At 37.9% G+C, this 22,763-nt stretch overlaps 1 protein-coding gene across 1 annotated transcript; it reads left to right on the top strand.

Annotated features, from left to right (window-relative positions):
• Positions 1-6,035: 6,035 nt before the first annotated feature.
• Positions 6,036-6,971, top strand: LOC128048974 (olfactory receptor 6C65-like). The gene has a single exon (XM_052641471.1). It carries the CDS (start codon positions 6,036-6,038, stop codon positions 6,969-6,971), a length of 936 nt encoding a protein of 311 aa, XP_052497431.1.
• The last annotated feature ends 15,792 nt before the right edge of the window (positions 6,972-22,763 follow it).

Raw genomic sequence — 22,763 nt, 5'->3', positions numbered from 1 at the left:
TTATCATGTCCATCTTTGCCTGAAATATTCCCTTGATCTCTCATTTTCTTGAAGAGATCTCTAGTCATCTCCATTCTTTTATTTTCCTCTACTTCTCTCCACTGTTCATTTAAGAAGGTTTCTTTTCTTTCTTTGCTTTTCTCTGGAGCTCTGCATTCAGTTGGGTATATCTTCTCTTTTCTCCCTTGCTTTTTATTTTTCTTCATTTCTCAGCTATTTGTAAAGCCTCCTCATACAACCACTCTCCTTCTGCATTTTTTTCCTTTGAGATGGTTTTGGTCACTGACTTCTATACTATGTTAGGAACCTCTGTCCAAGTTCTTCAGGCACTCTGTCTATCAGATCTAGTTCCTTGAATCTAAGGGATTAAAATGAAAAGATGTTAGGCATTACTGTCCTTAGATAATTGCAAATTAAATCAATAATGTGCTATCTTTATGCACATATTATGACTCAACTGTAAAACATTAACAATACCAATTGCTAGAGATAATGCAGATAACAGGAAGTCTGATATTTTCATTCACTGAAAATGGTAACACAAAATGATATATCACTTTAGGAGACATTTCTCAGTTTCTTAAAAGACTATACCTATACTCACATATGGTAGAAACCAACACAATATTGTAAAGCAATTATTTCCAATTAAACAACAACAAAAAAATTATCATGCATCAAACCTGGACTGGCGATTCGTTTCATATATGACATTATACATGTTTCAATGCCATTCTCCCATATCATCCCACCTTCTCCCTCTCCCACAGAGTCCAAAAGACTGTTCTATACATCTGTGACTCTTTTGCTGTCTCGCATACAGGGTTATCGTTACCATCTTTATAAATTCCATATATATGCATTAGTATACTGTATTGGTGTTTTTCTTTCTGGCTTACAACCAATACAATATTGTAAAGTAATTAGCCTCCAAATAAATTAAATAAATTTATATTTTTTAAAAAAAAGAAGAAAAAAAATAAAAAAAATTTTTAAGATATGGGGAGTTTCTAAGTTACCTGGTGGCCAAGTGGTTAAGATTCTGGGCTTTCATTGCCATGGCCCAGGTTCAGTCCCCAGGGGGAAACTGATATCTCAAAAGCTAAGTGTCAAAAAGAATAAAAGAATCTAAGTATGATCTTCCACATAATCCTGCAATTGCAGTTCTAGATACTTACTCAATTGATTTGAAAACTCAAGTCTACACAAAAAGTGAATTCAAATAGTTCCTAGAAGCTTTATTTATAATCACCAAAACTAGAAGTATTCAAGATGCTCCTACATAGGGAAATGGATTAAAAAAAAAAGTGGTTCATCTATATATTCAATGAAAGAAAGTAATGGCTATCAAACGGTGAAAAGACATAGATGAACCATAAATCAACATTTCTAACTGAATGAAACCAGTTTGAAAAGGCAACATAATGTATGATTTCAGTTATATGATATTCTAGAAAAACAAAAACAATACATGATCTAAAAAGATCAATGGCTGTCAGGGATTGTTGAGAAATAGAAGATTACATAGATGACATGAATGGGGACTTTAAGGCAAAGAAACTATTTTGTTTAATATTGTAATGATGAATTCATGGTGCTAAGCATTTTTCAAAATTTATAGAAAATTACATTCCAAAGAGTAAACCTTGGGCTTCTCTGGTGGCCCAGTGGTTAACAATCCAACTGCCAATTAGAGAACACCTATTTGATGCTGGTCTAAATGGATCTGCATGCCACGAAGCAACCAAGCCCATGCATCACAACTACTGAGCCCACACCCTAGAGCCTGTGTTTCACAAAAGAGGCCACTGCAATGAGGAGACTGTGCACACAACTAAGAGAATAATTCTCTCTCATCACAACTAGAGAAAGCTCTCCTGCAGAAATGAAGACACAGTGTAACCAAAAAGGTTCTTTCGGGGGGGGGGGGGGGTAGTAAATCTTAATTTACACAAATGTTTAAAAAAATCACTTAAGAGGTTGGGGGATCACAGACTGGAATGCAGAATACGACTCCGAAAACAACTGTGTCTTCAGTTCAGTTCAGTTCAGTTCACTTGCTCAGTCATGTCCGACTCGGCGACCCCATGGATTGCAGCATACCAGGCCTCCCTGTCAATCACCAACTCCTGGAGTTCACTCAAATTCATGTCCATTGAGTTGGTGATGCCATCCAGCCATCTCATCCTCTGTCGTCCCCTTTTCCTCCTGCCCCTGATCCCTCCCAGCATCAGAGTCTTTTCCAATGAGTCAACTATTCCCATGAGGTGGCCAAAGTACTGGAGTTTCAGCTTTAGCATCATTCCTTCCAAAGAACACCCAGGACTGATCGCCTTTAGAATGGACTAGGTGGATCTCCTTGCAGTCCAGGGGACTCTCAGGAGTCTTCTCCAACATCACAGTTCAAAAGCATCAATTCTTCAGCGCTCAGCTTTCTTCACAGTCCAACTCTCACGTACATATATGACCACTGGAAAAACCATAGCCTTGACTAGACGGACCTTGGTTGGAAAAGTGATATCTCTGCTTTTGAATATGCTGTCTAGGTTGGTCATAACTTTTCTTCCAAGGAGTAAGAGTCTTTTAATTTCATGGCTGCTGTATCTTAAATGTCTGCAATAATCTCACTGAAGGGAATAGGGTTGAAAGTTGCTGACCTAAGTAGCTTCAAAATGATTGAAATTTGTAAGACTAAAAACAAAGAAAAGGTACATAAATTCTACAATTTAGTTAATAAAGGGTTTTCCCATCGTTGTATAGGTCAATAATTTTGATAATATTATATAAATAGACTGGTATTGAAGATTTAAGTATATGGATAGTGGGTGCGAAGAATCTTACTTTTGCAGTGGGAGCTTACAGAGAAGAAGACCTGAAGTTATTATAATGTATCTGGTAATGAAGATAACAATATAGATTCGTTTTTAGTTTAGTATAAATCGAGAAGGTAGCATAAAGATTATACATACATATTGATACACAGGTTCGCAGTCTCATATGTTTTCCTGGTTCTGTCCTGTTAGAGGACCTAAAATCAATGGCACATGACAGCCATGAACACACCCAGACCCGGGCTCCTGGTTTCTATGGCGACTCACTCCAGTATTTTTACCTGGAGAATTCCATGGACAGAGGAACCTGTTGGGCTACATTCATGGGGTCACAGAGAGTCAGACAGGACTGAGTGACTAACACTTTAATCCTAAAGAATCCAGGCATCACTGAAGAAATAACTGAGGGCTGTGGTAAGGAATATACATGATGATCCTGAAGCATCTTATAATTCCAGAAAATAAAGAAGGGCCTTTTTTTTTTTAAGCACCATGATAGCAGTAGGTCAAAAAAAGCAGCAGCCCATTGAAAGGGCTCCCAATGGCCAAAGCTGAGAAAAAATCTAGCAACAAGATAAATTAGCAATGGTTATAATTCAAGGTATAAAATAAATATCCATAAACTCACACTGATCTAAGAAAAAATTGAAAAAATTAACACATGAGACCGATACATTAATTACCCATGTAAAGGAATCTTGAATAACTTTATAACAAAACATTTGAACAGTGCATTGAGTCTCCTGGTTGCCCTAACCTCTTGCTATTTTCTGCTTCTTCACAAGTTTATATTAACTGAAATATAGTACCTCAGCAGACATTCATATCAAGCAAAAATAAAACAACACTGACAACACAAAATCCAAAATTTCAAAGAAGGCTACTTCCTAGCTGTTACTTTTTGCAGTTGTCCTCTGACATTTAATGTTTTTTTTTAATTATTTCCCAAGGACACCTAATTAAAATTATTCAACTAAATTTATGTTGAACTAATAAGCACCATATCTCTCCAGAGGCATTTGAATTCTGTTTCACTGCAACAATCCCCTGTGGCTATTTTGAGGAGAAAAAAAAAAACAGGTAAAAACCAGTCTGTTTGTTTTGGAAACAGTAGTTAGACATTCTAGTCCTCACCTCTGGAAGGTAAACAAGTGAAAACAAAAATTATAAACCATCCTTCTTTCACAAAGGTTACTGAGAGCCAAGTAAGATATTATATTGCTAGATTTTCCTTGCATCTAAGGTTAGGCCACTGCTACTTTTATGAAAATTTTGGGAAATGAGGTACTAAATGCCTGGCCTTAGATGGTGAATTGTGGAATAGTTTCAAGTGCATTTTTTCTCACAAGTTTCTACTAATACACCATGCATTACATCTCTTTTCCAGAGCTTCTATTTTTTGATTCTCACTCAGAAAGTTTGAGCTCTCTCCTTAGGAACTAGGAGCTTCACTTTATTAACCAGCAAAGTACATAACTTTATCACCTTTATTTGCCTATTTCATGAAAGTAACTACTGCACTAATCACACTTGCTTCTTTTCCTTTCCCTTTTTCTGTTATCTTTTAGTCCTTTGAGTCTGACCCACATTTCAGGAAAGCTTGGCCTCTGGTTGGTTCTACTGTGCAACTATTTAAACACTTAGGACAAATTTTCATTTGGCTGCTACCCTCTCCCATCTCCAGCACTTCTAGCTGTCTTCCTAAACAATAAGCTAGTATCAGAGACACTGTTACTCAATAAAAAATCTTGCAGCACTATCCGAGTCTCAGCCTTTCAGACTCAACATGAATTGACTTCGTGGGACTGCCACAGAGCCTCTGTCACTGTCACCAATCCTTTCCTGAGGGACCTCTTGAACTCTTTGCTTGTCTTCTGGCTGGAACACCTTCTACCAATAACTGGGACTATGTCACTTTTCTGTTAGGACCTCGTCAACTTCAGGAATACATTTTCTACTGGATTTATCCTTCAATATGTCCATCTCACACTACACAGCCAGAATCATATTGCCAAATTCCACCTACATGCTATATAAATATGTTATTGCATAGAAAAATCAAAGGCAGAAACAAGTTGGAAATTCTATGAAATACCCATAAGTAAAGATTCCACACTGACACTCAAATTAAAGCAACAGATTACTTGGGTTTGAACAGTCAAATTGCTACCACATGGGATTATATAATTGTAAGTATATTTTTCTTATAGCACCTCATTTATTTTTCTCATTTTCTAATGAATTTATACTTAGATCAATTAACTTTGCTTGTAAGAATCTCTTCTGAAAAGTAATATATTGTTATTTAACTCGAAAGAAAAACTTTAACTTCTCAGCTTATCCAGGAGTATATGCATATTAATTTTTATGGCTCTGATCCTTTTGTTGTTATTAATTTTCTATGTAGGCAAGAATGATATTAAAGATTTAAACATGTGGAAACTAACTCTCTGAAAAGACAAACTTCAAAATGTTTTATTTTCAGAAAAATGGTGATTGAGGATTAGATATTTTATAATGTTCTACCTAAATTTTTATGCATATGATCAAACTCTGAAAAGAAACTGAAACACATGTGATAGGTATATTTTTCTTACACAGATATGATTATTAGTCCTATCAAGTGACTCACTCAATATGAAAAGGCTGGTGGTCTAGAAGATGTAAGTTTTCTTCTCCTGGCTTAGATCTATTTTCAAAATTCAGTAAAATTTGGTGTCTAATTTACTTCTCCATTATTTATATACATATATATGGGCATCCCTGGTAGCTCAGCTGGTAAAGATCCACATGCAATGCAGGAGACCCCAGTTCAATTTCTGGGTCAGGAAGTTCCCCTGGAGAAGAGATAGGCTACCCACTCCATATTCTTGGGCTTCCCTGGGGTTCAGAGAGTAAAGAATCCATCCGCAATATGGGAGACCTGGGTGCAATCCCTGGGTTGGAAAGATCACCTGGAGGAGGGCATGGCAACCAACTCCAGTATTCTTGTCAGGAGAATCTCTGTGGACAGAGGCGCCTGGTGGGCTATAATCCATGGGGTCACAAAGAGTGGGACATGACATAATGACAAAGCACACACACACGCACACATTTCTTAAACCAACAGAAGTGATTTTTTAAAAGGTAAAATCCGTAAAACCATACTCACTAAATCTTGCTTCTTTTTGCATTTATAGACTTGGAATAAGTCAGTAATAAGAAATGAAAAATCACACCTCTGTGAAAGAGTTCATTCTTCTGGGATTAACAGATGATCCAGAGCTAAATGTTTTGATTTTTCTATTTCTATTTTGCACATATATACTGAGTATAAGTGGAAACTTGACAATTATCACCCTTACTCTGGTAGACCCACACCTCAAAACACCGATGTATTTCTTCCTTAGGAATTTCTCCTTCCTAGAAATCTCATTCACAACAGTATGTATTCCTAGATTTCTGGTCAGCATTGTGACAGGGGATATGACCATTTCCTATAATTCTTGCATGACTCAAGTGTTTTTCTTCATACTCTTTGGTTCAACAGAATTTTTCCTTTTGACTGTCATGTCCTATGATCGTTATGTGGCTATCTGTAAGCCACTGCATTACACGACAATAATGAATAGCAGAATCTGCAACCAGCTTGTCATTAGTTCTTGGCTGGCTGGGTTTCTCATTATCTTCCCACCTGTGATCATGGGACTTCAATTGGATTTCTGTGATTCCAACATCATTGACCACTTCGCCTGTGACTCTTCCCCCATGCTGCTGATCTCCTGCACAGACACAGCCTTCCTAGAGCTCATGGCATTTTTCCTGGCAGTATTCACACTCATGGTAACCCTAACATTAGTGATTCTTTCCTATATATTCATCCTTAAAACAATTCTGAGGATCCCCTCTGTTGAGCAAAGGAAAAAGGCATTTTCCACTTGTTCCTCACACATGATTGTTGTCTCCATTTCTTATGGAAGTTGCATTTTCATGTATGTCAAAACTTCAGCCAAAGAAGGAGTGGCTTTCACCAAGGGTATAGCAGTGCTTAATACCTCTGTTGCCCCAGTGCTAAATCCTTTCATTTACTCCTTAAGGAACCAGCAGGTAAAGCAGTCCTTTAAGAACTTGGTCAAGAAATGCTTCTCAAGAAAATTTTAATTGTAAAGAAATGCATGTCCCGAACTTTAAATGGAATCTTATAACACAGTTAATATTCTTATATTTCTGCATCCACTACTATATTCAACTTTTGTTTCCTTCAGGTTTTAGTCTCCTTCTACTCCATTTTGATCTCAATTGATTCACAATCTTCTTTATATTTACATGCCCTGAAAATTTTCTGTGCACAAGTGATCTGATGTCACATAAACTGGAATGGCAGTGAATAAAAATTCCAAAATTTAGATTTAACGATCACTGAAGAGCTTTCCCTATGGGCATCAATAAAGAGCTAAATACAAGTTATCATCAAGCAATTCTAAAAAATGATTTCTCCCAATACAGCAGCACAGAGTATTAAAACAACCCTTCTGTGAGAATAAAGTCGCCTCCATCTAGTGTGTTTCTATTTATCTTTGTATCTCCTATGCTTTTTACATTATGTATGCTGATCTATTCTATTTGGGGCACTGACATTATAACTTCATTGTGAAGTCCATATTTTAATATTTAATATGGCTTTTGGACAGAATTTCAAAGTTACTACAAATATGGAGTTGACATTTCTGTAAGACCCCAATACCTCAACATGAATCATCTTTAACTAACAACACAGGTGATTGACCCACAGCCCATTATTTGCTTTTAATTTGCCAATGGTTAGTCTGGAGCTCATCAAATACTCCAATGGAAATAACCTGGCATGCCTTTTTCTGCCTAAAATCTGATAACACGTCTTTGACTTTTTAGACAATTTAAACATATGCTTCACCCAGATAGTTCTCACATTTTCTGATATATTAATGATATCTTGAAATGTTTTTCAGTGTTTTTATAGTTATATTCTTATATATTTATATATATATATATATATATATATATATATACATATGTGTGTGTGTGTATAAATTATTTCAGAATTTTGTGAACTTTGGGGTTTGTGGATTTAAGCACATTTGCACTATTGAAACCTTGACATAATAAATCTTCTCCATAAGTTCTTATTATACCTTTACACTAGCAAGAATAAATTTTCATTTAGTATTCATCTACGCATTTATTTTCTATCTTCTTGTACAAGGAATGTATAAGCAAATGTAATAATTTCCATCAGAGTACTTTTCCTTAATATTTATTAGAAACTCAATACTTGAGTTTATTTTCTCACCATTAAAAATGAGCTCTTCTAAGAATTGTTTATAGAAACAGGGTTGCACCTAATGAAAAATATGAAAAAAAATTAACAATTTCTGAGAGTATGAATGTTTAAAACGTCCATATGACCTTTACATTTTCTTGTCTCAACAAAACCATTTACTACATCTGCTTGTTGAAAGTGTTTTACTCAATTTGACAATAGCCTCAGGTAGAATTGGGATGTATACTGGGCTCTCAGGCATCATTTTGTTGTTGTTCAGTCGCTAAGATGTGTCTAACTCTTTGTGACCACGTGGACTGCAGCATGCCAGGCCTCCCTCTCCATCACGTTTGCATCATAGGTGTGAATTTTCCAGTTATTTCAGAATTACATTTTTGCTTGTCTCTTTGCTTTATGAGACTTTTTATTTTTTTAGTTTTTGCTTCAGAGATTCTACATAAATGTAAATACTGCTTTGCATTTGTTGACATAGATATGACTCATGGAATCTAGTGCTCAGTAAAGTCCAGACCCTTCAATGCATGTGTTCAGAGAAACAGTGTGCTGATGTTTAACAAGCAGTGATCAGAAAAAAAATGCAGTTATAGTATAAATTTTACTAATCTAATTTACAAATAATAAAACATGAAATAAACTTCATTGTAGGTTCTATATACCCAAGTGATTTTCACAGAATGATTTCACTGACTTTTACCAAACTACATAATCAACTTTTGGTTGCACACTCAACACAATTTGACAGATTTGAATCTGACACCAGCATTCAAATGTGCAATTACAGTCAGAAGTTTCAGTTCACTCAATAATTGATAGAAAAAGTTTTTTTGTTAATTGGAAATATATGAAAGATTTGAACAACCTTATCAATCAAACTGACCAAATTGACATTTTTAGAACATGCCACTCGACATCAAAGAATACTTATTATTTCCAAAATAACATAATGCATTGTCTTACTAGATCTTATTCTGAGTGACAAATAAGTCTCAAGAAATTTATAAGATTAAAGTCATATATTGTATGTTTACTGAAGATTGTGTAATTAATTTAGAAATTAATATGGCAAGATATCTGGAAAACCCACTATTCAAGCTAAATATCTTACTATGCAATCCACAGGTCAAATGAAATAAAATAAAATTATTAAAATGTAGTTTAAACAAAATAACATGGAATTATAACATATCAAAACTTTGACAAATCACTGGAGACTGAGCACTTACTAGGCTGAGAGTGAGAACTATCTAAGGATTATCATTGAAAGGGGGTCCCCACTCTTCTGTAGGTTTTGCCTCCACTAAAGCCACCAGGTGTTCAAGCTGAGAAGCTAAGAAAGATCTCCTGATTCAGGCAAGAAACAGGAAGAGGAACCATTCTGAAATAATCCCCAACTATTCTTCATACAATGACCTATATATTCCAAGGGAAAAGACTTTACCAAAAACATTTATGAAGGCCCTTCTAGGCTCACTAAAACACTGAGAACTAATCATAAGATCATAGAATGATACCTTCTGCTACAGCTTACAACCTGTGTATTTCCCCCAAAGCAATTTCAGAGGGAAATCTTTATGATGCAAAGGCCTAAAAGATAGCAATTAACTGCATTTAACAAAGTTAACATCAGTGATAAGACATCTAGATAACATATTCTCCCTGAAGTACTGAAAAGGGCCTACTGCCTCTGTAGTACTTTCCACAGAAGCTTGTTGCTATTGTTGTTCATCTGCCCAGGTTGTACAACTCGTGACCCCATGGATTGCAGGATGCCAGACTTCACTGTCCTTCACCATCTCCTGGAGCTTGCTCGAACTCATGTCCATTGAGTCAGTGATGCCATCTAATCATCTCATCCTCTTTTGCCCACTTCTCCTGCCCTCAATTTTTCCCAGCATCAGGGTCTTTTCCAATGAATCAACCCTAAACATCAGGTGGCCAAAGTATTGGAGCTTCAGCTTCAGCATCAGTCCTTCCAATGAATATTCAGGATTGATTTCCTTCAGGATTGACTGGTTTGATCTCCTTGCAGTCCAAGGGACTCCTAAGTGTCTTCTCCAACACCACAGTTCAAAAGCGTCAATCCTTCAGTGCTCAGCCTTCTTTATGACAAAATGTGGTCCACAGAAACTATACAACCTCAAAACGATTGGAGAAAACACCAGAAAAATTGGGAAGAATTCTAAAAACTACCTGCTCAGTACTCTTCAAATATATTAAGGGCATGAAAAACAAGGAAAGACAAGATTTTTTCACAAATTGGGGAAAGCAAAGGAACAAAATCTCTAATTTAATGAAGGATTTAAGATTTGATCCTCAACAGGTAAGGTATATTGATAGAAACATTGATGTATAGAAATAAAGTATGTAATTTAATTAATAATGTAACAAAATTACTGTGCTTTCCACTTGGCTCTTGGTAAAGAACCCACCTGACAATGCAGAAATGTTAGAGACATGGGTTTGATCCCTGGATTGGGAAGATCCCTTGGAGGAGAGCATGGCAATCCATTCCACTATTCTTGCCTGGAGAATCCCATGTACAGAGGAGCCTGTACATGGCTACAGATCATAGGGACACAGACAGAAGAACAGAACTGAAGTGACTTAGCACACATGCACAACCCAATTATTTAGTTTTAATAATGTTCTATGCTTATACATAAGAAGTTGCATTTATAGGAAGTGGACCAAAGTATTAAAATATGAGGGAGCTTTGGACTTATATTCTCAGTCTTTATGTATTTATTTTTTATTTATTTTAAATTTTATTATTACTTTATTTTACTTTACAATACTCTATTGGTTTTGCCATACATTGACATGAATCCACCACGGGTGTACATGCGTTCCCAAACATGAACCCCCCTCCCGTCTCCTCCCCATAACATCTCTCTGGGTTATCCCCGTGCACCAGCCCCAAGCATCCTGTATCCTGCATCGGACATAGACTGGTGATTCGTTTCTTACATGATAGTATACATGTTTCAATGCCATTCTCCCAAATCATCCCTCCCTCTCCCTCTCCCTCTGAGTCCAAAAGTCCTCTCTACACGTCTGTGTCTCTTTGGCTGTCTTGCATACAGGGTCATCATTGCCATCTTTCTAAATTCCATATATATCTGTTAGTATACAGTATTGGTGTTTTTCATTCTGGATTACTTCACTCTGTATAATCGGCCCCAGTTTTATTCATCTCATCAGAACTGATTCAAATGTATTCTTTTTAATGGCTGAGTAATACTCCATTGTGGATATGTACCACAGCTTTCTTATCCACTCATCTGCTGATGGACATCTAGGTTGTTTCCATGTCCTGGCTATTATAAACAGTGCTGCAATGAACATTGGGGTACAACTGTCTCTTTCAATTCTGGTTTCCTCGGTATGTATGCCCAGCAGTGGGATTGCTGGGTCATAAGGCAGTTATATTTCCAGTCTTTTAATGAATCTCCACACTGTTCTCCATAGTGGCTGTACTAGTTTGCATTCCCACCAACAGGGTAGGAGGGTTCCCTTTTCTCCACACCCTCTCCAGCATTTATTGCTTGCAGACTTTTGGATCACAGACATTCTGATTGGTGTGAAATGGTACCTCATTGTGGCTTTGATTTGCATTTCTCTGATAATGAGTGATGTTGAGCATCTTCTCATGTGTTTGTTAGCCATCCGTAAGTCTTCTTTGGAGAAATGTCTATTTAGTTCTTTGGCCCATTTTTTGATTGGGTCATTTATTTTTCTGGAATTGAGCTGCATAAGTTGCTTGTATATTTTTGAGATCAGTTGTTTGTCAGTTCCTTCATTTGGAATTATTTTCTGCCATTCAGAAGGCTGTCTTTTCACCTTGCTTATAGTTTCCTTTGTTGTGCAGAAGCTTTTAATTTTAATTAGATCCTATTTGTTTATTTTTGCTTTTATTTCCAGTATTCTGGGAGGTGGATCATAGAGGATCCTGCTGTGATTTATGTTGGAGAAGGATTTGCCTATGTTCTCCTCTAGGAGTTTTATAGTTTCTGGTCTTATGTTTAGATCTTTAATCCATTTTGAGTTTATTTTTGTGTGCGGTATTAGAAAGTGATCTAGTTTCATTCTTTTACAAGTGGTTGACCAGTTTTCCCAGCACAACTTGTTAAAGAGATTGTCTTTACTCCATTGTATATTCTTGCCTCCTTTGTCGAAGATAAGGTGTCCATAGGTGTGTGGATTTATCTCTGGGCTTTCTATTTTGTTCCATTGATCTATATTTCTGTCTTTGTGCCAGTACCATACTGTCTTGATGACTGTGGCTTTGTAGTAGAGCCTGAAGTCAGGCAAGTTGATTCCTCCAGTTCCATTCTTCTTTCTCAAGATTGCTTTGGTTATTCGAGGTTTTTTGTATTTCCATACAAGTCTTGAAATTATTTGTTCTACTTCTGTGAAAAATACCATTGGTAGCTTGATAGGGATTGCATTGACTCTGTAGATTGCTTTCAGTAGTATACTCATTTTCACTATTGATTCTTCCAATCCGTGAACATGGTCTATTTCTCCTTCTATTAGTGTCCTCTTTGATTTCTTTCATCAGTGTTTTATAGTTTTCTATATATAGGTCTTTAGTTTCCTTAGGTAGATATATTCCTAAGTATTTTATTCTTTTCGTTGCAATGGTGAATGGAATTGTTTCCTTATTTTCTTTTTCTACGTTTGCATTATTAGTGTATAGGAATGCAAGGGATTTCTGCGTGTTGATTTTATATCCTGCAACTTTACTATATTCATTGATTAGCTCTAGTAATTTTCTGGTGGAGTCTTTAGGGTTTTCTATGTAGAGGATCATGTCATCTGCAAACAGTGAGAGTTTTACTTCTTCTTTTGCAGTTTGGATTCCTTTTATTTCTTTTTCTGCTCTGATTGCTGTGGCCTAAGCTCCCAGAACTATGTTGAATAGTAGTGGTGAGAGTGGGCACCCTGGTCTTGTTCCTGACTTTAGGGGAAATGCTTTCAATTTTTCACCATTGAGGATAATGTTTGCTGTGGGTTTGTCATATGTAGCTTTTATTATGTTGAGGTATGTTCCTTCTATTCCTGCTTTCTGGAGAGTTTTTATCATAAATGAATGTTGAATTTTGTCAAAGGCCTTCTCTGCCTCTATTGAGACAATCATTTGGCTTTTATTTTTCAATTTGTTACTGTGGTGAATTACATTGATTGATTTGCAGATATTGAAAAATCCTTGCATCCCTGGGATAAAGCCCACTTGGTCATGGTGTATGAGCTTTTTAATGTGTTGTTGGATTCTGATTGCTAGAATTTTGTTGAGGATTTTTGCATCTATGTTCATCAGTGATATTGGCCTGTAGTTTTCTTTTTTTTGTAGCTTCTTTGTCAGGTTTTGGTAGTAGGGTGATGGTGGCCTCATAGAATGAGTTTGGAAGTTTACCTTCCTCTGCAATTTTCTGGAAGAGTTTGAGTAGGATAGGTGTTAGCTCTTCTCGAAATTTTTGGTAGAATTCAGCTATGAAGCCGTCTGGACCTGGGCTTTTGTTTGCTGGAAGATTTCTGATTACAGTTTCAATTTCCGTGCTTGTTATAGGTCTGTTAAGATTTTGCATTTCTTCCTGGTTCAGTTTTGGAAAGCTGTACTTTTCTAAGAATTTGTTCATTTCTTCCATGTTGTCCATTTTATTGGCATATAATTGCTGATAGAAGTCTCTTATGATCCTTTGTATTTCTGTGTTGTCTGTTGTGATCTCTCCATTTTCATTTCTAATTTTATTGATCTGATTTTTCTCTCTTTGTTTCTTGATGTGTCTGGCTAATGGTTTGTCAATTTTATTTATCCTTTCAAGGAACCAGCTTTTGGCTTTGTTGATTTTTGCTATGGTCTCTTTTGTTTCTTTTGCATTTATTTCTGCCCTAATTTTTAAGATTTCTTTCCTTCTACTAACTCTGGGGTTCTCCATTTCTTCCTTTTTCCAGTTGCTTTAGTTGTAGAGTTAGGTTATTTATTTGACTCTTTTCCTATTTCTTGAGGTATGCCTGTATTGCTATGAACTTTCCTCCTAGCACTGCTTTTATAGTGTCCCACAGGTTTTGGGTTGGTTTGTTTTCATTTTCACTAGTTTCTATGCATATTTTGATTTCTTTTTTGATTTCTTCTGTGATTTGTTGGTTATTCAGAAGCGTGTTGTTCAGCCTCTGTATGTTGGAATTTTTAATAGTTTTTCTCCTGTAATTGAGATCTAATCTTACTGCATTATGGTCAGAAAAGATGCTTGGAATTATTTTGATTTTTAAAATTTATCAAGGTTAGATTTATGGCCCAGGATGTGATCTATCCTGGAGAAGGTTCCATGAGCACTTGAGAAAAAGGTGAAATTCATTGTTTTGGGGTGAAATGTCCTATAGATATCAGTTAGGTCTAACTGGTCTATTGTATAATTTAAAGTTTGTGTTTCTTTGTTAATTTTCTGTTTAGTTGATCTGTCCATAGGTGTGAGTGAGGTATTAAAGTCTCCAACTATTATTCTGTTGTTGTTAATTTCCCCTTTCATACTTGTTAGCATTTGTCTTACATATTGTGGTGCTCCTATATTGGGTGAATATATATTTATAATTGTTATATATTCTTCTTGGCTTAATCCTTTGATCATTATGTAGTGGCCTTCTTTGTCTCTTTTCACAGCCTTTGTTTTAAAGTCTATTTTATCTGATATGAGTGTTGCCACTCCTGCTTTCTTTTGGTCTCCATTTGTGTGGAATATCTTTTTCCAGCCCTTCACTTTCAGCCTGTATATGTCCCTTGTTTTGAGGTGGATCTCTTGTAAGCAGCATATAGAGGGGTCTTGTTTTTGTATCCATTCATCCAGTCTTTGCCTTTTGGTTGGGGAATTCAACCCATTTACCTTTAAGGTAATTATTGATAACTACGATCCCGTTACCATTTACTTTATTGTTTGGAGTTCGAATTTATACACTTTTTGTGTTTCCTGTCTAGAGAAGATCCTTTAGCATTTGTTGGAGAGCTGGTTTGGTGGTACTGAATTCTCTCAGCTTTTGCTTGTCTGTAAAGCTTTTGATTTCTCTTTTGTATTTGAATGAGATCCTTGCTGGGTACAGAAATCTGGGCTGTAGGTTATTGTCTTTCATCACTTTAAGTATGTCTTCCATTCACTCCTGGCCTGAAGAGTTTCTATTGGAAGATCTGCAGTTATCCTTATGGGAATCCCCTTGTGTGTTATTCGTTGTTTATCCTTTGCTGCTTTTAATATTTGTTCTTTGTGTTTGATCTTTGTTAATTTGATTGATATGTGTCTTGGGGTGTTTCGCCTTGGGTTTATCCTATTTGGAACTCTCTGGGTTTCTTGGACTTGGGTGATTATTTCCTTCCCCATTTTAGGGAAGTTTTCAACTATTATCTCCTCAAGGATTTTCTCATGGTCTTTCTTTTTGTCTTCTTCTTCTGGGACTCCTATAATTCGAATGTTGGAGTGTTTCATATTGTCCTGGAGGTCTCTGAGATTGTCCACATTTCTTTAATTCGTTTTTCTTTTTTCCTCTCTGATTCATTTATTTCTACCATTCTATCTTCTATTTCAATAATCCTATCTTCTGCCTCCCTTATTCTACTATTTGTTGCCTCCAGAGTGTTTCTGATCTCATTTATTGTGTTATTCATTATATATTGACTCTTTCTTATTTCTTCTAGGTCCTTGTTAAACCTCTCTTGCATCTTCTCAATTCTTGTCTCCAGGCTATTTATCTGTGATTCCATTTTAATTTCAAGATTTTGGATCATTATCACTATCAATATTCGGAATTCTTTCTCAGGTAGATTCCCTATCTCTTCCTCTTTTGTTTGGTTTGGTGAGCATTTCTCCTGTTCCTTTACCTGCTGAGTATTCCTCTGTCTCTTCATCTTGGTTATATTGCTGCGTTTGGGGTGGCCTTTCTATATTCTGGGAATTTGTGGAGTTCTCTTTATTATGGAGCTTCCTCACTGTAGGTGGCATTGTATCCGTGGCTTGTCAAGGTTTCCTGGTTAGGGAGGCTTGTGTTGGAGTTCTGGTGGGTGAAGCTGGATTTCTTCTCTCTGGAGTGCAATGGAGTGACCAGTAATGTGTTATGAGACGTCAATGGTTTTGGAGTAACTTTGAGCTGCCTATATATTGAAGCTCAGGGGTGTATTCCTGTGTTGCTGGAGAATTTGCGTGGTATGTCTTGCTCTGGAACTTGTTGGCCCTTGGGTGGTGCTTGGTTTCAGTGTAGGTATGAAGACGTTTGATGAGCTCCTATTGATTAATGTTCCCTGGATTCAGGAGTTCTCTGATGTTCTCAGGCTTTGGACTTGAGCCTCCTGCTTCTGGTTTTCAGTTTTATTTTTACAGTAGCCTCAAGACTTCTCCATCTATACAGCACTGATGATAAAACATCTAGGTTAAAGACGAAATGTTTCTCCACGTTGAGGGACACCCAGACAGGTTCACTGAGTTACATGGAGAAGAGAACAGGGAGGGGGTAGTTAGAGGTGACTGTAATGAGATGTGGTGAGATCAAAAGAAGAGAGAGCAAGCTAGCCAGTATTCACTTCCTTTTGTGTGCTCCACAGTCTGGACCTCTCAGAGGTATTCACAGAGTTATACAGGGAAGAGGAGAGGGAGGAAGTCGACAGAGGTGGCCAGGAGGATAAAAGAGGGAAATGAAAAGGAGAGAGACAAATCCAGCCAGTAACCAGTTCCTTAGGTGTTCTCCACCGTCTGGAACACACAGAGATTCACAGAGTTGGACAGAGAAGAGATGGGGGAGGAAAGAGACAGAGGCCACCTGGTGGAGAAAAAGGAGAGTCCAAAGGAGGAGAGAGTGGTCAAGCCAGTAATCTCACTCTCAGGTAAAATTGGGTAGTGAAGTTTGGGTTTTTAAATGTACAAAATTGACAACAAAAACCAAAAAGCAAAGATTAAAAATCTAGAGTAGAGGTTGGATTTTCAAAAATACAATATTAAAGAAAAGAAGAAGAAGGAAAAAAGAAAAAAAAAAAAAACAAGAAAACAACAACAAAAAAACAAAGCCACAAGAATTATTTAAAAAACACCAACAACAACCACACAAAGACTATATATGGTGTTTGCTTTAAAAAATAGAGTCTTTTTTTTTTTTTTGGAAAAGTAATAGTAGGTTATAGAAATAAAAATTAGAGGAGAAATAGAGGACTTAACAATTTTTAAAAGTTAGAAAAGAAAAAAAAAAAGAAGAAGAAAAAACAACCCCACAACAGCATCAACAAAAAACAAAACACAAAAAAAGAAGAAGAAAAAAAGGAATGATTGTAACAGTAGTAAAGTATATCTGGCTCTTTCTCTGGTGTTGTGGGCAGTGTGGGGTCACTTCCAAGGCGGTTCCCTATGTTTAACTTCTTCTGTTTGCTGGTCTCTTCAGTGTCTGATTTCTGTCCTGACATGGGGTGGGCAGGGGGGGTGGTGGACACTTTATTTTTTTTAGGCTCACTTGTTCAGTCGCGCTGTGGGGAGGGAGGGATGCAGCAAACAAATAGCAATGTCGTGTGCATGCAGTGTCTCAGCCCCGCTGGGCCTGTCCCTGCTCACAGCACACAAACCACTCCGGCTCTACAATGCTCAGCCCAGAACCGTCTGAGGCCGGCCCTAGGCTGCGTGCACCTCCCCGGTCTAAGCCGCTCAAGTTCAGCGCTCAGGTAGCCCTCAGAGGCACAGATTCAGTTGGGACTGCATTTTGTGCGCTTCCCAGGTCCGAGTATCTCAGGTGTTCGGCAAGCGCAGTCACTGCGACTTGTCGCCTTTCCTGTCTCTACTGCTCAGTTTTCTGGGTGTACCGCTGGCACCCCTTGTGAGGCAGATGGTGACTGTCCAGCAGCCCCAGAAGTCTTAGCAAAGAACCCTCCTTGCAGTTTGGTAGGTAAAGTCTCTCTGGGGCTGCGATTGCCCGTTTCCAGCCCTTACTGCTCTGGCTGCCTGTCCCCAGCGGGGGATGGTCTGCAGCTGGCTATTTCCATTCCGTCCTTTGTTCTGTGCTCGGTCCTGGCGGTGTTATATGTTCGAGCTTTTCACGTGGTAGCTATCCCACAGTCTGGTTTGCTAGCCCAAGTTAGTTCGTTCTGGTTAAGCATGGGGCGTTCCTGCCGAATTCTTACAAAGCACTGCAGCCCACACCTCCCTGCCTTGCCCCCACTTATTAGTGGTGGATGCTGGCATCTGTGCTGCTTTTCCACTGGGGGAGTTACTGTTGGGCTTGTAATCTGTTGGTTTTAATTATTTACTTATTTTTCCTTCCTGTTATGTTGCCTTCTGTGCTTCCAAGGCTCGCCACAGACTCGACAGGGAGAGTGTTTCCTGGTGTTTGGAAAAAGCTCTTCTTAAAATTCCCTTCCCGGGATGGGCTTCCCTTCCTGGGATGGAGCTCCCTCCCCACCTCCTTTGTCTCTTTTTTTGTCTTTTATATTTTTTCCTACCTGTTTTTGAAGACAATGATCTGCTTTTCTGGGTGCCTGATGTCCTCTGCCAGCATTCAGAAGTTGTTTTGCGGAGTTTGCTCAGCATTGAAATGTTCTTTTGAGGAATTTGTGAGGGAGAAAGTGGTCTCCCCGTCCTATTCCTCTGCCATCTTAGGACCGCCCTTCTCAGTCTTTAAATCTGAATTTATTGCAAAATAAAATGGATGCTTATTCCAATTTTCCAAAAGGCAAGAATCCTCCAAACCATGATTCAGTTTCAGTTCAGTTTATTCTCTTAGTCATGTTAGGCTGTTTGTGACCAAATGGACCGCAGCATGGCAGGCCTCCCTGTCAATCACCAGCTCCCGAAGTTTACCCAAACTCATGTCCATTGAGTCGAAGATGCCATCCAACCATCTAATTCTCTGTCATACCCTTCTACTCCTGCCATCAATCTTTCCCAGCATCAGGGACTTTTCAAATTAGGCAGCACTTCGCATCATGTGGCCAAAGTATTGGAGTTTCTGCTTCAACATCAGTTATTCCAATGAACACCCAGGACTAATCTCGTTTAGGATGGACTGGTTGGATCTCCATGCAGTCCAAGGGACTCTCAAGAGTCTTCTCCAACACCACAGTTCAAAAGCATCAATTCTTTGGCGCTTACCTTTCTTTACAGTCGAACTCTCACATCCATACATGACCTCTGGAAAAATCATAGCCTTGACTAGATGGACCTTTGTTAGCAAAGTAATGTATCTGCATTTTAATATGCTGTCTAGGTTGATCATGGGCTTCCCTGGTGGCTGAGAGGGTAAAGCATCTGCCTGCAATGTAGGAGACCTGGGTTCAATCCCTGGGTTGGAAAGATCTCCTGGAGAAGGAAATGAAACCCTCTCCAGTATTCTTGCCTGGAGAATCCCATGGATGGAGGAGCCTGGTAGGCTACAGTTCAAGGGATCACAAAGAGTTGGACACCACTGGCGATTTCACTTTCATTTTCATGGAGGTCATAACTTTCCTTTCAAGGAGCAAGCATCTTTTAATTTCTTGGCTGCAATCACCATCTGCAGTGATTTTGGGCCCAGAAAAAAAATCAGCCACTGTTTCCCCACCTGTTTTCTATGAAGTGATGGAACCAGATGCCATGATCTTAGTTTTCTGAATGTTGAGCTTTAAGCCAAGTTTTTCACTCTCCTCTTTCACTTTCATCAAGAGGCTTTTTAGTTCCTCTTCACTTTCTGCCATAAGGGTGATGTCATCTGCATATCTGAGGTTATTGATATTTCTCCCGGCAATCTTGATTCCAGCTTGTGCCTCTTCCAGCCCAGTGTTTCTCATTATGTACTCAGCATATAAGTTAAATAAGCAGGGTGACAGTATACACCCTTGACATACTCCTTTTCCTATTAGGAACCAGTCTGTTGTTCCATGTCCAGTTCCAACTGTAGCTTCCTGACCTGAATACATATTTCTCAAGAGGCAGATCAGGTGGTCTGGTATTCCCGTCTCTTAAAGAATTTTCAACAGTTTATTGTGATCCACACAGTCAAAGGCTTTAGCATAGTCCATAAAGCAGAAATAGATGTTTTTCTGGAACTCTTTTGCTTTTTCGATGATCCAGTGGATGTTGGCAATTTGGTCTCTGGTTCCTCTGCCTTTTCTAAAACCAGCATGAACATCTGGAAGTTCATGGTCCACGTATTGCTGAAGCCTGGCTTGGAGAATTTTGAGAATTATTTACTAGTGTGTGAGATGAGTGCAATTGTGAGATAGTTTAAGCAATTTGGCGTTACTGTTCTTAGTCATTGGAGTGAAAACTGACCTTTTCCAGTCCCATGGCCACTGCTGAATTTTCCAAATTTGCTGGCATATTGCTGGCAGCACTTTCACAACATCATCTTTTAGGATTTGAAATAGCTCAGCTGTAATTCCATCACCTCCACTAACTTTGTTTGTAGTGATGCTAAGGCCCACTTGACTTCACATTCCAGGATGTCTGGTTCTAGGTGACTGATCACACCATTTTGGTTATCTGGGTAGTGAAGATCTTTTCTGTACAGTTCTTCTGTGTATTCTCACCACCTTTTCTTAATATCTCTGCTTGTTAGGTCCATAACATTTCTGTCCTTTATTATACCCATCTTTGCATGAAATGCTCCCTTGGTATCTCTGATTTCTCAAGAGATCTCTAGTGTTTCCCATTCTATTGTTTTCCTCTATTTCTTTGCACTGATCACTGAGGAAGGCTTTCTTATCTCTCCTGCTATTCTTTGGAACTCTGCATTCAAATGGGTATATCTTTCTTTTTCTCCGTTACTTTTTGTTTCTCTTCTTTTGTTTCTCTTCTTTTCACAGCTATTTGTAAGGCCTCCTCAGACAGCCACTTTGCTTTTTTGCATTCCTTTTTCTTGGGGATGGTCTTGCTCCCTGTCTCCTGCACAATGTCATGAACCTCCGTCCATAGTTTATCAGGCACTCTGTCTATCAGACCTAGTCCCTTAAATCTATTTCTCACTTTCACTATATAATCATAAGTGATTTGATTGAGGTCATACCTGAATGATCTAGTGATTTTCCCCACTTTCTCAATTTAAGTTTGAATTTGGCAATAAGGAGATCATGATCTGAGCCACAGTCAGCTCCAGGTCTTGTTTTTGCTGACTGTATAGAGCTTCTCCATATTTGTCTGCAAAGAATATTATCAGTCTGATTTTGGTGTTGGCCATGTGGTGATGTCCATGTATAGAATTTTCTGTTGTTTTGTTGGAAGTGGGTGTCTGCTATGACCAGTGTGTTCTCTTGACAAAATTCTATTAGCCTTTGCCCTGCTTCATTCTGTACTCCAAGCCCAACTTTGCCTGCTACTCCAGGTATTTCTTGACTTCCTACTTTTGCATTCCAGTCCCCTATAATGAAAAGGACGTCTTTTTTGGGTGCTAGTTCTAAAAGGTCTTGTAGGTCTCTATAGAACTGTCCAACTTCAGCTTCTTCAGCATTACTGGTTGGGGCATAGACTTGGATTACATGATATTGAATGGTTTGCCTTGGAAATGAACAGAGATCAGTCTGTCATTTTTGAGATTGCATCCAAGTACTGCATTTCGGGCTCTTTTGTTGACCATGATGTCTACTCCATTTCTTCTAAGGGATTCCTGTCCACAGTAGTAGATGTAATGGTCATCTGAGTTAAATTCACCCATTCCAGTCCATTTTACTTCGCTGATTCCTAGAATGGCGACGTTCACTCTTGCCATCTACTGTTTGACCACTTCCAATTTGCTTTGATTCATGGACCTAACATTCCAGGTTCCTATGCAATATTGCTCTTTACAGCATTGGACCTTGCTTCTATCACCAGTCACATCCACAACTGGGTATTGTTTTTGCTTTGGCTCCATCCCTTCATTCTTTCTGGAGTTACTTCTCCACTGATCTCCAGTAGCATATTGAGCACCTACCGACCTGGGGAGTTCATCTTTCAGTGTCCTATCATTTTGCTTTTTCATACTGTTCATGGGGTCCTCAAGGCAAGAATACTGAAGTGGTTTGCCATTCCCTTCTCCAGTGGATCAGTTTGTCCAAAATATTGATTTCACCAAAATTTATAACTGAAACACACAGTAATTTTTACCAGAGAAACAATAAATAATTGATTGTTTTACCTCTCTGTATTCTATCTTTTATCACTTCTTAGAACTATAATTGTCTATTCTGTTTTGGATCCAATATTCTTATAATACAATTCTCCATAGATATATATATATATAAACACATTATGGAATGATCTATAGCATTTCCCTATGATATAACATAATGAAATGGCTGAAGTTAGTCTTATATTAATGTAGGTACTTTCAATAGTATTAATTGTGATGATATTTATCAGAACCTAATTTATTCAAACAGCATATGGCATTAGTATTTTTAGCTATAAATGTATAAAAGGATCATATAAGTGTATTAACTCAATAATGTACCTAAACAATGTGGATGATGACTGAGGCCACAAAATTAAAAGATATTTACTTCTTGGAAGAAAAGCTACAACAAACCTAGACAGTATTAAAAAGCAGAGACATCAGTTTGCCAACAAAGGTCTATATAGTCAAAACTATGTATTAAAAAGCAGAGACATCAGTTTGCCAACAAAGGTCTGTATAGTCAAAACTATGGTTTTTCCAGCAGTCAT

Source organism: Budorcas taxicolor, chromosome 5, assembly GCF_023091745.1.
Source record: "Budorcas taxicolor isolate Tak-1 chromosome 5, Takin1.1, whole genome shotgun sequence".
Classification (NCBI taxonomy): Eukaryota; Metazoa; Chordata; class Mammalia; order Artiodactyla; family Bovidae; genus Budorcas; species Budorcas taxicolor.
This window is presented reverse-complemented; position numbering and strand designations above follow the sequence as displayed.